The following is a 15,278-nucleotide window of genomic DNA, read 5'->3' on the forward strand; positions in this document are numbered from 1 at the left end:
CTGCAGAAATTCAGCATTTCATCACAAATCTTGGCAAACTTCTATAAATGTGTGGTGGAAAGTGTGCTGACTAACTGTATTGCGGCCTGGTATGGGAACACCAATGCCTTTCAGCTGAAAATCCTATGAAAGGTAGTGGATTCAGCCCAGTACATCATAGGTAAAACCCTCCCAACCATTGAGCACATCTATATGAAGCATTCTCGTAGAAAAGCAGCATCCATCATCAAAGATCCCCACCACCCAGGCCATGTTCTTTTCAAGCTGGTGCCATCAGGTAGAAGGTACAAGTGCCTCAGGCTTCACACCACCAGGTTCAAGAACAGTTACTACCCCTTTGTCTTGTTATTTCATGCTCTTATTATCTATTGCTATTTATTTATATTTGCATTTGCACAATTGTTGTTCATTGATCCTGTTTACAATTACTGTTCTATAGATTTGCTAAGTATGCCCAAAGGAAAAAGAATCTCAGGATTGTATGCGGTGACATGTATGTACTCCGATAATAAATTTTAATTTGAAATTTCAATCTTTAGGCATGCTGGCCCAGGGTCTTCGAACTTCGGGCCTCAACCTTCAAATTTGCTGACTTTGGTCTTCGACCTTCAGGCTTTGATCTCTGGACTCACCTGAAAGTTAAAGACCAAAGTCGGCTTCAACCTCTGGTTGCCAATCCCTAGACTCGTTCTCCAGATTTCACTGATCTCTGGGTATCAACCCTAGCACTTGTCAATCATGTGACATGATTTTGACCTCTAGATTTGCATGGGCCTCACCCTGCAGCTTGCTGACCTAAGAGGTCACTGGACCTCATACTTCTTGCCGCCCAAACCTCCAACCCTAGGATTTACCAACTTGCGTATTGACTGTACGCTGTTCTGCTCTTTTGATTAACTGTAAATGAACAAAATCAGCAGAGTCAACTAGTACAAATAATGGACTGCCTGCATACAATGCATTCAATGACTGCATCTCCCAAGTCTTAATTTTCTTTGTAATATTTAAGATTATTGTCAATACCTTCAAATTCTTCATAGTTCCTAACTTGAAGTAGTGAAATCATTTCATTTTCACTCCCGATTGTTTCTGGCATCTCCAAGCCTGAATGCTTGAAACAGTTAAACATAGAAACATAGAAAATAGGTGCAGGAGTAGGCCATTCGGCCCTTCGAGCCTGCACCGCCATTCAGTATGATCATGGCTGATCATCCAACTCAGAACCCTGTACCTACTTTCTCTCCATACCCCCGATCCCTTTAGCCACAAGGGCCATATCTAACTTATTTATCTTCTGATTTATCTTCCTGCTTATTTCTCACCAACTATCCCAGTGACAAAAATCACTGCTTTTTGAACACACACAACTGACATTATTTAAAAATTCATTTTCTCTAAGTACAGTACAGTGTCTAACAGCCATAAGAAGTGACAGACACTATTTAGATACAACAATCTCCTGTCCCAATTAAGTAGCATGGTTCTCAAACAAATGAAGGGAATCCCAGCTATTTTCTTGATTTGTTTTTGTTCTCTATGAGTTGTCCCAAATAACTGACTGCTCCTATTAACCGAAGGCCCAATGAACCGGAATCCACTGTGAAACATCTAAAATATGTAAATGAAAAGTGTATTGGGGTAATAATAAGCATAATATCCAAAAGTGTTAAAAAAACAATGTCTGTCTGGCACCAAAGTGACATTGATGCAGAAAATTATTTTCAATTATGAATGTGTACATATATCACATTTTTTGCTGGTTTCTTATGTCAGAAATTAGAATCGGAACCACAACAAGAGGTCATTCAGCCCATCATGTCTGTGCTGGTCAACATTGATCTAGCAGCCCAAGACTGGGCATCTATGAGACTCTGTGGGCCAACAGCAACAGCAGAATTGTATTCTACTACAATCTGTAATCTCATGGCCTAGCATATCTCCCGCTCTAACATTACCACAGGCCAGGGGATCAACCCTGGTTCTATGAAGAGTGCAGCAGGGTGTGCTGAGAACACCACCAGGTATACCTCAATATGAGGTGTCACCTTGATGAAGCCACAATACAGGATTACTTACATGCCAAACACCATAAGCAGCAAGTATTACACAGAGCTAAGTGATCCAACAATCAGCGGATCAGATCTAAGCTCTGGAGTCCTGCCACATCCAGCCGTGAATGGTGATGGACAGTCAAACTCACTGGAGGAGGAGGCTCCACAAATATCCCCATCCTCAATGATAGAGGAGCCTAGCACACCTATGCAAAAGATAATGCTGAGGCATTTGCAACAACCTGCAGTCAAAAGTGCCAAGTAGATTATCCAGCTTGACCTCCTCCAGAAGTCCCCAGCACCCCAGATGTCAGTATTCAGCCAATCCGATTCACTCCATGTGATATCAAGAAACAGCTGAAAGCACTGAATACTGCAAAGGTTGTGCGTCCAGACAAAATCCTGGCAATAGTCCTAAAGACTTTACTTGCCACACCACTAGCCAAGTTGCTCCAGTACAGCTACAACACTGGCATCTCCCTGACAATATGGAAAATTGCCCAGGTATGTCCTGTACACAAGAAACAGGACAAGTCCAACCCAGCCAATTACCACCCTATTAAGCCTTCTTTCAATCATCAGCAAAGTAACAGAAGGGGTCATCAACAGTGCTATCATGCAGCACCTACTCAGCAATAACCTACTTACGGATGCCCAGTTTGGGTTCCGTCAAGGTCACTCAATTCCTGACCTCATCACCTCCTTGGTCCAAGCATGGGCCAAAGGGCTAAATCCAGAGGTGAGGTGAGAGTGATAACTCTCCACATCAAGGCAACATTTAACCGAGTATGGCATCAAGGTGCCCTAGCTAAAATGGAGACAAAGGGAATTAGGGGAAAACCCTCTGCTGGTTGGAATCATACTTAACACAAGTGAAGATGGTTGTGGTGGTTGGAGATCAATCATCTCATCCTCAGGACATCACTGCAGGAGTTCCTCAGGGAAGTGCCCTAGGACCAACCATCTTCAGCTCCTTCAACAATGACCTTCCTTCCGTCATAAGGTCAGAAGTGGAGAAGTTTGTAGATGACTGCACAATGTTCTGCACCATTCGTGACTTCTCAGATGGTGAAGCAGTTCATACCCAAATGCAGCACGACCTGGACAATATCCAGGCTTGGGCTGACAAGTCACAAGTAATCCCTCCACCATCGATGAACAGTTGCAGCAGTGTGTACTATCTACAAGATGCACTGCAATAATGCACCAAAGTTCCTAAGACAGCAACTTCCAGACCCATGACCACTACCATCTAAAGGACAAGAACAGCAGATACCTGGGAACACCACTATTTGGTAACCCCCTCAAAGTCACTCACAATCCTGACTTGGAAATATATCGCCAGTCCTTCATTGTCGCTGGGTCAAAATCATGGAATTCCCTCCCTAACAGCACTGTGGGTGTACCTACACCTCAGGGACTGTAGCGGCTTAAGAAGGCAGCTCATCACCACCTTCTCAAAGGCAACTAGGAATGGGCATTAAATGCTGCCTTAGCTGATGACACCCACATCCCGTAAATTAAAAAAAAATTAAAAATGACCTGCCCAATGTAATCCCCCATATTCCCTCACTAGTTTCATATCATTTCAGTTATCTTCAAAAATAGCCCCAGGTGATATGATCTACCATCCTTTCAGATACCACGTTCCTATGATTGGGAAAAAAAATTAGGCTGGATATGTTTTCACATTGATGACTGATTAGTAATCTTTTTATTAATCCATCTATTAATATGAAAATAAATCCATCCTAACTAACCTATTTGGGTCACGCATGATTTTAAACCTCACAATTAAATTTCACTTCAGCCTTCTCTCTTCCAAAGAAAACAACTGCAGCCTCTCCTTCATAGCTAAAATCTTCCAGTCTTGGCTGCAAAATAATAAATTTCTTCTACGTTCTCACCAAAACAATCACATTTGTTAAAGTATATTTCTGTAAGATATTGAATTAGGTAATGTAACCCACCAAATTAATGCCTGTTCTCAGAATAAGACTATCAATTGCACTCCTCCACTTATTTCTTTGTTACCAGGGAGGATTGGACAGCTAGTCAGAGCCTCGGTTATTTGGTGATTTGGATGCCTCGGGTGTATTTCATCAGGGCCAAATGCTCTGTTTTAATATGTTTATCTCACTTAATGTTTCACACACATTCACTTCAACTAGAATGAAATTCATCTGCAAGACTCCATCTTCTGTGAAACAATTAGACTGACACATATTTAGACCAAGGGAAATGTATGAATTTCCCCAAGCACTTCAGATCATAAAAATAAATAAAAATAATTTACATTTCCAAGCATTTGTCTGCTGTTCACTTGTTAATAGCAAACCAGAAAATATTTTGCATAAAAATATTGTCAAATAGATTGCGAATGAAGAAAGTACTTTAAGGACAGTATTTTCTCATAACTCACAGAATATATTCTTGACCATCTCTTAAAAGCTTCCTCAATAATTAGATCACATGATTGAGAAATACCAACATTGTTCAAAGGGCCATATTTTGGATGAGATATTAAATTGAGGCCACGTCTGCATTTTAAATGGATGTAAGAGATCCCCTGATTGTTTCGTTTTTTGAAATCAAGCAGGGAAGTTACTCCCAGAATCCTGGCTAATACTTGCCCCTCATGGGCCAATTAAAAATTAGACAATGCAAAGCAGGGATTCCCAACCTGGGGTCCATGGACCCCTTGCTTAATGGTATTGGTCCATGGGATAGAAAAGGTTGGGAACCCCTGTTGCTGAGCAACTGGAGATTTGACTTTCACCTCGATCTTGACCAGCATTAATATCACTCGTTCATCTATTTGCAACATCTGGAAGGTCATCATTTATCAAAAGCTTTCCTGGAACAGCAATGTCAACATCAGGGCTTCCAAAATAGGAACAGAGGATGGACAATTAGAATAAGTGGTTCACTCCACTCAAAGGCTTGGCATTATTTACAAGCACTAGAGGAAACACATTTTCCTTCCTTTGTTTGCTGCAGGTTGAATTATACTTTCAATTCAATACTTTCTAATTTGGCTAAAAATCCAAGTGTTTTGATTGATGATTGAAGAATAGGCAACCAAGACTGAATTTCCTTTGAGATGATTGCTACCTGGCACTAATGGGATTCAATTTTTATTTGCCACTTGGCAATCCAATCCTATAGTTGAAGTGGGCTGCTTCATTATCAGAAAAGTTTCATATGTCACTCAATAGTGTCAGTAAATAGCACAAACAGTGAGAAAAACAGTAGGTCACCAGTGAAGCTGTTGAAGGGCATGTGACAAATGACCTCTAACAACTGCCATTTGCAGAATGATAAAGTTGTAGCCACCAGAGGGCATTTTCCATTTTAGAATTAGCATTCTCAGTTTTTGCGGAGGGTTCTGAAACCACCTTCAACAAAAGACTGTCCTGACATTGAGGTAAGCTACTCTTTCCTATTCCAAGATAATTAGGCCTCGCATACATGCCTATGGGGTGAAGTCAGGTTGTGGGTGAGCTGGTATTATTCCTGAATTCCTGCGATCATTACACTCTTATAGAAAACTGACAGAACAGTACTTCACCAAAATAAATGCTTTTTCCTACATTTGTTATACCCAGATAATTGACATTATCTACAATGCCAACATCTACTATATTGCAACAAAAACTATTTAGAAAAAAATGCACAAATAAACTATGTCAGAACCACAGTTAACATTAGAAACAAATATGAAAGTTAAAGATATTTTATAGCACCTTTGTATCTTGGCACCTGGATCGGGGGCAGCTTTTTCACCAGTAAAAATAGTCGCTCTGCACATTTCAGACTCTTTAGCTGTTTTAAATCTGTCTCAGCTGTAAAGAACACTTTGCCTGATATCTGCTCCACCTATATGAACAAGGGAGGAATACAAAGTCAGTATACTTTCGCCTTTATCTACAGGCCATTTTTGTTGTATTTCCCTGGTTTTCTTTTTGTTTCAAAACAACTTTATTTCAAAATACATTAAATTTAAATGTTTTGTGGTCTACAGTGTAGTGCTCTTGTATACCCATTAGTTGTGGTAGGCCTGTGGGAAACCAGAGGATGCTACATATACATTCTCCAGGACACCAAAGCATGAATACAAACTTGGAAGGGGGCACGCAGATGTCCGAGTCACCCTGCTCACCCAGGCTATTTAACAGCGTATCTCTATGATGCTATACTAATTCAATTGCAGAGTCTACAAGCTTCTACAAAACAGATACATTAGCACACATATTAACAACTTAATACAATAGTGGTAAGTACATAAGACAAAAATTAAATCTCAAAAGTCTGTTTGAGGGAAATTTTAAATTATAGTGTATTCAAAGGCTGCAAGAACGCTTCAAAACCTATGTAATTCATAAGTGCACTGATGTAATCCTACAACTTGCACGCAACTAATTGTTTAAATATTCATAAGTCATTAAAAAAAACAATAGATTAGCACAGAATTCTGATGAGGAGCTTCAAATCAACCTTTTGAATGGTATGTATCAACCATTTCTCAATAAACCAATCTTCTTGGATGAGGAACATTTACTTCACAGTTCCAAATGACGTATCGATCAAGTTATAAGCATTCATCACTTTTAACGGAAATAGGTTTCATCATGTGATGACAGGAAAATCAGTGGTTACAACATGCAGTTTTATTTTCCTGCAGCTTTATTTCATCAATGTGAAATTTGATTCCAACTCAAAATTATGCCCTCAGTTATCTACATTCTCAGAATTTCAAACTATATAAACAATATAATTTCATTAAACAAGGTCATGATTGGACTGGTTTCAATCCATGAGAGTTTCATCAAGATATTGTCTGATTAGGGAATTTCTGCTAAAAGCAGAAACTGGACAGGCTGGGTTTGTTTTGTTGAGTAGACTGAAAAGGAACCTAATAAAAGGTACACAAAATTCTGAGGGACATAGATAGGGTAGAGAGTAGGATCTTTCCCCCCACAAAAGTACAGATCTCAGGGCCCACACCACCAGGTTCAGGAACTGGTGTGGATACCTACTCTGAACGATATTACAACCTACAGACTCACTTTCAGCTGTCCTTAGTATTTTTTTTATTTGCATAGTTTACCATTGTTTGCACTTTGGCTGTTTATCAGACTTTTATATATAGATAAAGTAGTTAGAAATTGGCAGGTGTGATGTGATCTTCACAGAGTCATGGTTGAAAGCATGGGACGCATGAAATCACAGCTGGGAGCTTAACATTCAAGATACATATTGCAGGAAAAGCACTAGCAGGTGGGCAGAGTTTTTTTGGGTTAAAAAAATCAAATCTTTCAAAAGAAGTAAATAGGATCAGAAGATATAGAAACCTTGTAGGTAGAGTTAAGAACCTGAAAGGGTAAAAGGATCCCAAAAAAAGTTACATGCAGGCTTTTGAATGGTAGCCAGGATGTGGGACACAAATTACCATGGGAGACAAAAAAAAGGCATGCAAAAGGGACAATATTACTCTGGTCATGGTGATTTCAATATGCAGGATGATTGGCAAAATCAGGTTCCTTCAAGATAAGGAATCTGCAGAATGTGTACAAGATGGCTTCTCAGCAATACAGACAAAATGCTGGAGGAACTCAGCAAGTCGGGGAGCATCACTGGAGAGAAATAAACAGTTGAAGTTATAGGCTTAAAATGGAATCCCGTGAGTCTTTGTAAATCAATAAAACAGTATTTTACAAGTTACCACCTAACTTTATAAAATGTTTCTAAGCAAACATGTCTGTTTATGACATCCTCTACTGCAAAGATAAGGCTGAACTCAGAATGAAAAAGTAATACCTCAAAAACAGCATAAAAGCAAAAGAGAGGGCATACAATAGAGCAAAAACTAGTGGGAAGCCAGAGGATTAGGACACTTATAAAAACCAACAGAAGGCAACTAAATAAGCAATAAGGAGAGAAAAGATGAAAAATTAAGATAAACCAACAATATAAGAGGATACCAAAATTATTTTCAGTTATATAAAGAGTGAAAGAGAGACAAGAATGGACATCAGACCATGAGAAATTGATGCTGAAGAGGAAGTAATGGGGAACAAAGAATTGGCGGGCGAACTGAATAGGGATTTTGTGTAAATCTTCACTCTGGAAGACACTAACAGTATGTCAGAAATTCAGGAGCATCTGTAAGCAGAAGTTATGTGCAGTTGCTATTACTAAGGAGAAGCCGTTTGGGAAGATGTAAGATCTAACGATGGACTACATCCCAGGGTTTTGGAAAAGATAGGTGAAGAGATTGTGGAGGCATTATTAATGATCTTTTAAAAATCACCGTATTCTGGAATGGTCCCAGAGGACTAAAAAATTGCAAATATCACTCCACTCTTTAAGAAGGCAGGGAAGCAAAAGACAGGTCAGTTAGCCTGACTTCAGTGTGTGGAGAGATGTTAGAATCTATCATTAAGGATGAGGTTTCAGGATACTTGGAGGGACAGGATGAAAAAAAAGGCCAAAGACAGCATGGTTTCCTTAAGGGGAAAACTTGCCTGACAAATCTGGCTGCAAATCTTTGAAGAAATAACAGGCAGAATAGTCAAAAGAGAATCAGTGAATGTTCTTTGCTTGGATTTGTATCACAGGAAAGATATTAGCATGGACAGAAGGCAAAGAGTGGGAATAAAGGGGACATTTCTGGTTGACTGATCATGAACTGTGGTGTTCCACAGAGGTCAGTATTTGGCCCATTACATTTCATGTTATCTGTCAATGATTTAGATGATGAAACTGATGGCTTTGTGGCCAAGTTTGCAGATGATATAAAGATAGGTGGAGCAGCAGTGTTGAGGAAGTAAGAAGTAGGACTTGAACCAATTAGGATAATGGGCAAAGAAATGGCAGATGAAATAGCATAAGGAAATATATGGTCATGCACTTTGGTAGAAGGAATAAATGGGGAGTAAATTGAGAAACTGGAAGTGCAAAGGGACTAGTAAGTTGTGACTGAGAGCACACAGTGAAAGCACTCCTCACACACACAAACACTGCCTTGTCATTCTGCTGTTGTGGCCCTGAATGTACACACTTCAATATCTTCTCCAGCATATTCTCAAAATGGGTCCTAAACCAAGATGATCTGCTCAGGTTGGCTTTGTGATGCCTTTCCTGCCAAACACAACAGAATATTCTATTTCTTTAGTAATAGGGATGTGTACATGTGTATATGGTGTTTGTATTTCAGTGGTCTCAGGGCCTCAAGCTGCGAGGTTGCTTGATCTTCAGCCACTGAAGGAGAGGCCTCCAACACATCGCGCTCTACCGGGGGCCGTGTAGCGCAGTTGTGGTGACTGAACATTTAAATTGGACTTAAGGGTCTGGACTATATACATTTGTCTAATTGGGTTTTTACTAATATTCTATATATGCTTGTATATGTGAGGACTGAGTGGCGTCACGTGTGGGGAGGTGGGGCCTCAGGACTCTTATTACATGATTGTGATCTTGTGCGTGGTTACTGTGTGTGTCTGTTGGTAATGTGCTTTTGCACCTTAGCCCCATCATAACACTGTCTCACTAAGCTGTATTCATGAGTATTCATATACTGTATGGTTAAATGACAATTAAACCTGAATCAAATTGAATCCTGGATTTAAGGTCGATTCTTCTGTTTATTTTGTAACATGATTGTACTTACGTTGTGGGATGCATCATATTCTAATTCATGTGTAGTCTTAAGTAAACTTTGTTGGTAATTAAAGATGGTATGTCCGGTTACCTAAAAAAAGATCTCTTCACCCTCAGTGGGTGAGAGTATGGGAGCTGCCAGATCACAGCGAGTAAAAAAAAAGTACAAAGCTAACATTGTGTTTTCTGGTAGATATCTTTTTGTAAATATTGGCAGTTTTCTTTTCATTATTTTCATTAATTTATGTAAGTTTGATTTATGATGAGACTCCAGCCATTTTCCCTTTGGTCATAACCCACGTATCTAACAGGAGTCTTAGTGCAGGATAAAGGTTAATTTGCAAGTTGAGTCAGTAGTAAGGAAGGCAAATGCAAAGTTAGCATTCATTTTGAGAGGATTAGAATATTAAATCAAGGTTGAAATATTAAGGCATTGGTCAGACCACGTGTCAAAGTCAAAATACATTTTTTCTCAAAATATTCTGAGCAGTTTGTGCCCCTTATCTAAGGATGTGCTAGCATCGGAGAGGTCCAGAGGTTTATGAGAATGATCACAAGGATGAAAGGGTTAACGTATAAGGAACATTTGAATGTTCTGGGCCTGTACTCACTGGAGTTTGGAATAATGAGGGAGGATCTCATTGAAAACTACCAAATACTTAAAGGCCTAGATAAAGTGGACATGTAGAGGATGTTTTCCATAGTGGTAGAGTCTAGGACAGAGGACAGCTCAGAATTAAAAAAAAATTCTCTTTTGAATGGAGAAAGGAAGAATTTCTTTAGCCACAGGGTGGTGAATCAGTGGAATTCATTGTTGCAGATCCTGTGGAGGGCTAGTCATTGGGTATGTTTAAAGTGGAGGTTGATTGGTTCTTGATAGGTATGGGTGTCATAGATTACAGGGTGAAGTCAGGAAAATAGAACTGAGAGGGTTAATTAATCAGTCACTATGGAATGGCTGAGCCTAATTCTGCTCCTATGCCTTATGGCCTTACAGTTTTTTGTAAAATTCTATTGCATTTCCTTTTTCCTTATAAATTCCTGTAAGAAAATGAATCTCAAGGTAATACAAGGTAACATTTATTTGATAATAAATTTACTTTGAACTTTGAAAATTGGAAGGAATAGGTTTAGAGTAAGGTGCAAGAGGTTTAGAGAGGGAATGTTTTTCTTACCCAGAGGATGGTTGAAACATGTTTCTTGTGGATAGTAGAGGCAGATATTCTCACAACTAGTCAAGGTAAAGAGGCTATGGATCACACATTGATAAATGGGATGAGTACTGACAGGTACTTCATAGTCTGCATGAACGTTATCAGACGCTTCTTGCTTTCCTATACTACTCCAAGGCTCTACAAGCTTAAGAGCTGCATAAACAGCCATTTTTATTGTTGGTTTGTATGGCTGATCCAAATCTTATGATCAGGTTAAACTGAAATCTTGTGAAACTTCACAGTGGAGAGAAAAAAAGAAAAGAGACTGGGGGTCAAGGAAAAATCAGAATGGTGGGAAATGAGAGGATAGGGAGCAGATCATATAAAAAGAGGATGAAAAACTAAAGAATCTGTGCAATCATGGGGACAGACAAGACCAGCCAGGGTTCATCTTAAAAGATAAAAAAGACACCACCTGTGGGCAGAGTGGAAATAAAAGTTGGAGCAGGATTGATTAGGACCTATCATTGTTTGAAATGGTTTGGATTTTGTGGTTACTTTGTTCTTGACTCCAATTTAATCCAACATAGCAGTGGCAGAGAATCACTAATAATGACCTCTCTTCCTGTGTCCAGCAGGATAGCGAAATGCACACATCCTTTTACGTGCACACCTGTTTCATCCTGCCCATGAATGGCATCTTACAGGCACAAATGAGATTACAGTGCAGCTGAAACATGGCTGAAAATAAAAGACAGCGTTGGGTAATTAGAATTGTTAAGTAGAAGAGGCGGTGTTGGGTAATTAAAATCGCCAAATGTTGAGAGAAAAAAATGAGGTTAAAAAAAAGAGGCAGGACAGTACCGATTAAGGAAGACATAATTTGAAGGGAGATGTCTCTGATGTGTTGACAAAACAAATTAGGGTAAATCTAAGAAGCAAGAAGGTTGTCATCACAGAGATGGTTTGTCGATGGTCACTGGCATGAAAATTGCTGAAAACAGTAAAAAAAAAACAGTAGTGATATTGGAAAACATGAACTACAAAGAACTTAAGGGATGGTAGGGAATTCTGTAATATGATCAAGAAAACTTGAACAAAATATATTAGATAGATAGATAGATAGATAGATAGATACTTTATTCATCCCCATGGGGAAATTCAACATTTTTTTCCAATGTCCCATACACTTGTTGTAGCAAAAACTCATTACATACAATACTTAACTCAGTAATAATATGATATGCATCTAAATCACTAACTCAAAAAGCATTAATAATAGCTTTAAAAAAAGTTCTTAAGTCCTGGCAGTTGAATTGTAAAGCCTAATGGCATTGGGGAGTATTGACCTCTTCATCCTGTCTGAGGAGCATTGCATCGACAGTAACCTGTCGCTGAAACTGCTTCTCTGTCTCTGGATGGTGCTATGTAGAGGATGTTCAGGGTTTTCCATAATTGACCGTAGCCTACTCAGCGCCCTTCGCTCAGCTACCGATGTTAAACTCTCCAGTACTTTGCCCACGACAGAGCCCGCCTTCCTTATCAGCTTATTAAGATGTGAGGCGTCCTTCTTCTTAATGCTTCCTCCCCAACACGCCACCACAAAGAAGAGGGCGCTCTCAACAACTGACCTATAGAACATCTTCAGCATCTCACTGCAGACATTGAATGACGCCAACCTTCTAAGGAAGTACAGTCGACTCTGTGCCTTCCTGCACAAGGCATCTGTGTTGGCAGTCCAGTCTAGCTTCTCGTCCAACTGTACTCCCAGATACTTGTAGGTCTTAACCTGCTCCACACATTCTCCATTAATGATCACTGGCTCCATATGAGGCCTAGATCTCCTAAAGTCCACCACCATCTCCTTGGTCTTGGTGACATTGAGACGCAGGTAGTTTGAGTTGCACCATATCACAAAGTCCTGTATCAGTTTCCTATACTCCTCCTCCTGTCCATTCCTGACACACCCCACTATGGCCGTGTCATCAGCGAACTTCTGCACATGGCAGGACTCCGAGTTATATTGGAAGTCAGATGTGTACAGGGTGAACAGGACCGGAGAGAGTACGGTTCCCTGTGGCGCTCCTGTGCTGCTGACCACTGTGTCAGACCTACAGTCTCCCAACCGCACATACTGAGGTCTATCTGTCAAGTAGTCCACTATCCAATCCACCATGTGAGAGTCTACTCCCATCTCCGTTAGTTTGTGCTTTAAGATCTTGGGCTGGATGGTGTTAAAGGCACTAGAGAAGTCAAGGAATGTAATCCTCACAGTTAAAGAAACTAGCTGCAGTTCAAATTAATAATTCAAGATAAGTGGAATTGTAAAGACTAAAGTTATAAATTATTTGCTTATCAACAGTATATACTCGAATTATGTGGCTGGCGTGTTTTTATACATTCATTGTGAGCAATACACACAAAATGCTGGATATTTTGTGTGTGTTGCTCTGGATTTCCAGCACCTGCAGATTTTCTCATGTTTCTGATATCTAGCATTATGTTGTATTTATATGCCAAGTAATTTATGGTAGCTATACCGATGAAGAGACAGAAATGCACACCACACCACTGGGGAAACCCAACATTGACGGGCAAAAGCACAATGGGCCGAATAGCTTCCATGCGGTCAGTTTCTGCGACTGCACACAGACTCGGGGTCACAGTACGGGACCGTTCCACGCCACTGCGGCCCTTAACCCCCTTTCAACTGGAGTGCACCGGGTAGCTCAGAGGCCGGGGCCCGGCCCGGTGCGGGAGGCCTGCCGCCTCACTCACCTCGTTGGTGCCCAGCTTGGCGCGCACCTCCTCGGCCAGAAAGCGCTCCAGTCCCCGGCTGACCGTGCAAAAGTAGCGGCCCGCAGCACTCGGGCACCCGACCGTCAGCCGAGCCGGTTCCTCGGGACAGAGCATGGGCGGCGGGCAGCGATCGGCGCCGGCTGGGCCGCGGGAGGGCGGTTGCCGGGGAAACAGACCGGAACTCCCGTGGCCAGCCGGAGCCCGCGGTTACCGGGCGCGCGAGCGCTGACTCGTGTTTGAAATTCACCCGGCAGACAGAGGGACGGGAGGGGGCTGGAGTCCTTTCCACCGGGCAGGATGTACATTGATCGGCGGGCTGAGGGGCCTATTTCAGTTTCTGTCCTGCTGACACGGGGGTGGGAATTCGGCTGCACTACTGAGAGCAATGCACTGGTGGGGACGGGGTGGGGGGGGGGGGGGGAGCCGCACTGTTTGCACTGGTGGGACAAGGGGGGAGCCGCACTGTTTGCACTGGTGGGACAAGGGGGGGAGCCGCACTGTTTGCACTGGTGGGACAAGGGGGGAGCCGCACTGTTTGCACTGGTGGGACAAGGGGGGAGCCGCACTGTTTTCACCGGTGGGACAAGGGGGGGCTGCACTGTCTGCACTGGTGGGACAAAGGGGGAGCTGCACTGTCTGCACTGGTGGGACAAAGGGGGAGCTGCACTGTCTGCACTGGTGGGGCGAAGGGAGGAACTGCACTGGTGGGAAGAAGGGGAAGCTGCACTGGTGGGACGAGGGGGGAGCTGCACTGTCTGCACTGGTGGGATGGGGGGGCTGCACTGTCTGCACTGGTGGGACAAAGGGGGAGCTGCACTGTTTTCACTGGTGGGGCGAAGGGGAAGCTGCACTGGTGGGACGAGGTGGGGAGCTGCACTGATGGGACCAAGGGGGAGCCACACTGTCTGCACTGGTGGGACGAAGGGGGAGCTGCACTGTTTGCACTGGTGGGATGAGAGGAGAAACCACTGTTTGCACTGGAGCAGAAGGATGGGGTTGCACTGAGGAGGGTCAAATAAAATGGTATGGAGATTACAGAAGGGTTTTCTATAACCTTTTGATATTCATTATCTATGGGGAAATAGTAGGAAACTATGAGGTATCTATGTAACACTTATTAAAATATTTGGAAGGACAGGACCACCAACAGCAGACTAATTAATTTAACTTCATTGGAGGGCAAAATTAATCAGAACTTAATGCAGCTTTGCACTAAAAAGTAGGCTAACAGTTTCCTTAAAAGCAAATAACATTTGATCAACTTGTGACTTTTTTGATGATGGTAGCTGAAATGACTGCTGAAAGGAGTGCATTAAATACCTAATTGGATTTTCAGCAGACATTTGATTTTAAAAAAGACTGATTAGTAAATTGTGGCTCAATATAGTTAGTGGTAGCAAGGATAATTGGCAAAGGCAGAAATTAGAATAAATGGTTGTTTTTCAGACTCAGAATAGTGAACTGTGATGTTCTTCAAGGGTGAATGCGAGAACAACTGAGGATTTCAGTGTTTACAAGTAACGTAAATATCTGAGACGTGGTCGACCACGTGAAGGGTAATAATGGGTTACAAGAGGCTGGCAGAACAGATTAATCTGTGGAGCTGAAATTT

At 41.6% G+C, this 15,278-nt stretch overlaps 1 protein-coding gene across 1 annotated transcript in view; it reads right to left on the reverse strand.

The window, feature by feature from the left end:
• thumpd2 (THUMP domain containing 2) overlaps positions 1 to 13,988 on the reverse strand; it is a 41,122-nt gene extending 27,134 nt beyond the window's left edge. Inside the window, exons 1-2 of the mRNA XM_073055939.1 lie at positions 13,646 to 13,988; positions 5,798 to 5,930 (exon numbers count right to left, since the gene is read on the reverse strand). Coding sequence (XP_072912040.1) covers positions 5,798 to 5,930; positions 13,646 to 13,780 — 268 coding nt within the window. The 5' untranslated portion in view covers positions 13,781 to 13,988. The remainder of the gene's footprint in view (positions 1 to 5,797; positions 5,931 to 13,645) is intronic.
• Between the last annotated feature and the right edge of the window lie 1,290 nt (positions 13,989 to 15,278).

The sequence above is a fragment of the Hemitrygon akajei genome, chromosome 9 (genome assembly GCF_048418815.1).
Source record: "Hemitrygon akajei chromosome 9, sHemAka1.3, whole genome shotgun sequence".
NCBI lineage: Eukaryota > Metazoa > Chordata > Chondrichthyes > Myliobatiformes > Dasyatidae > Hemitrygon > Hemitrygon akajei.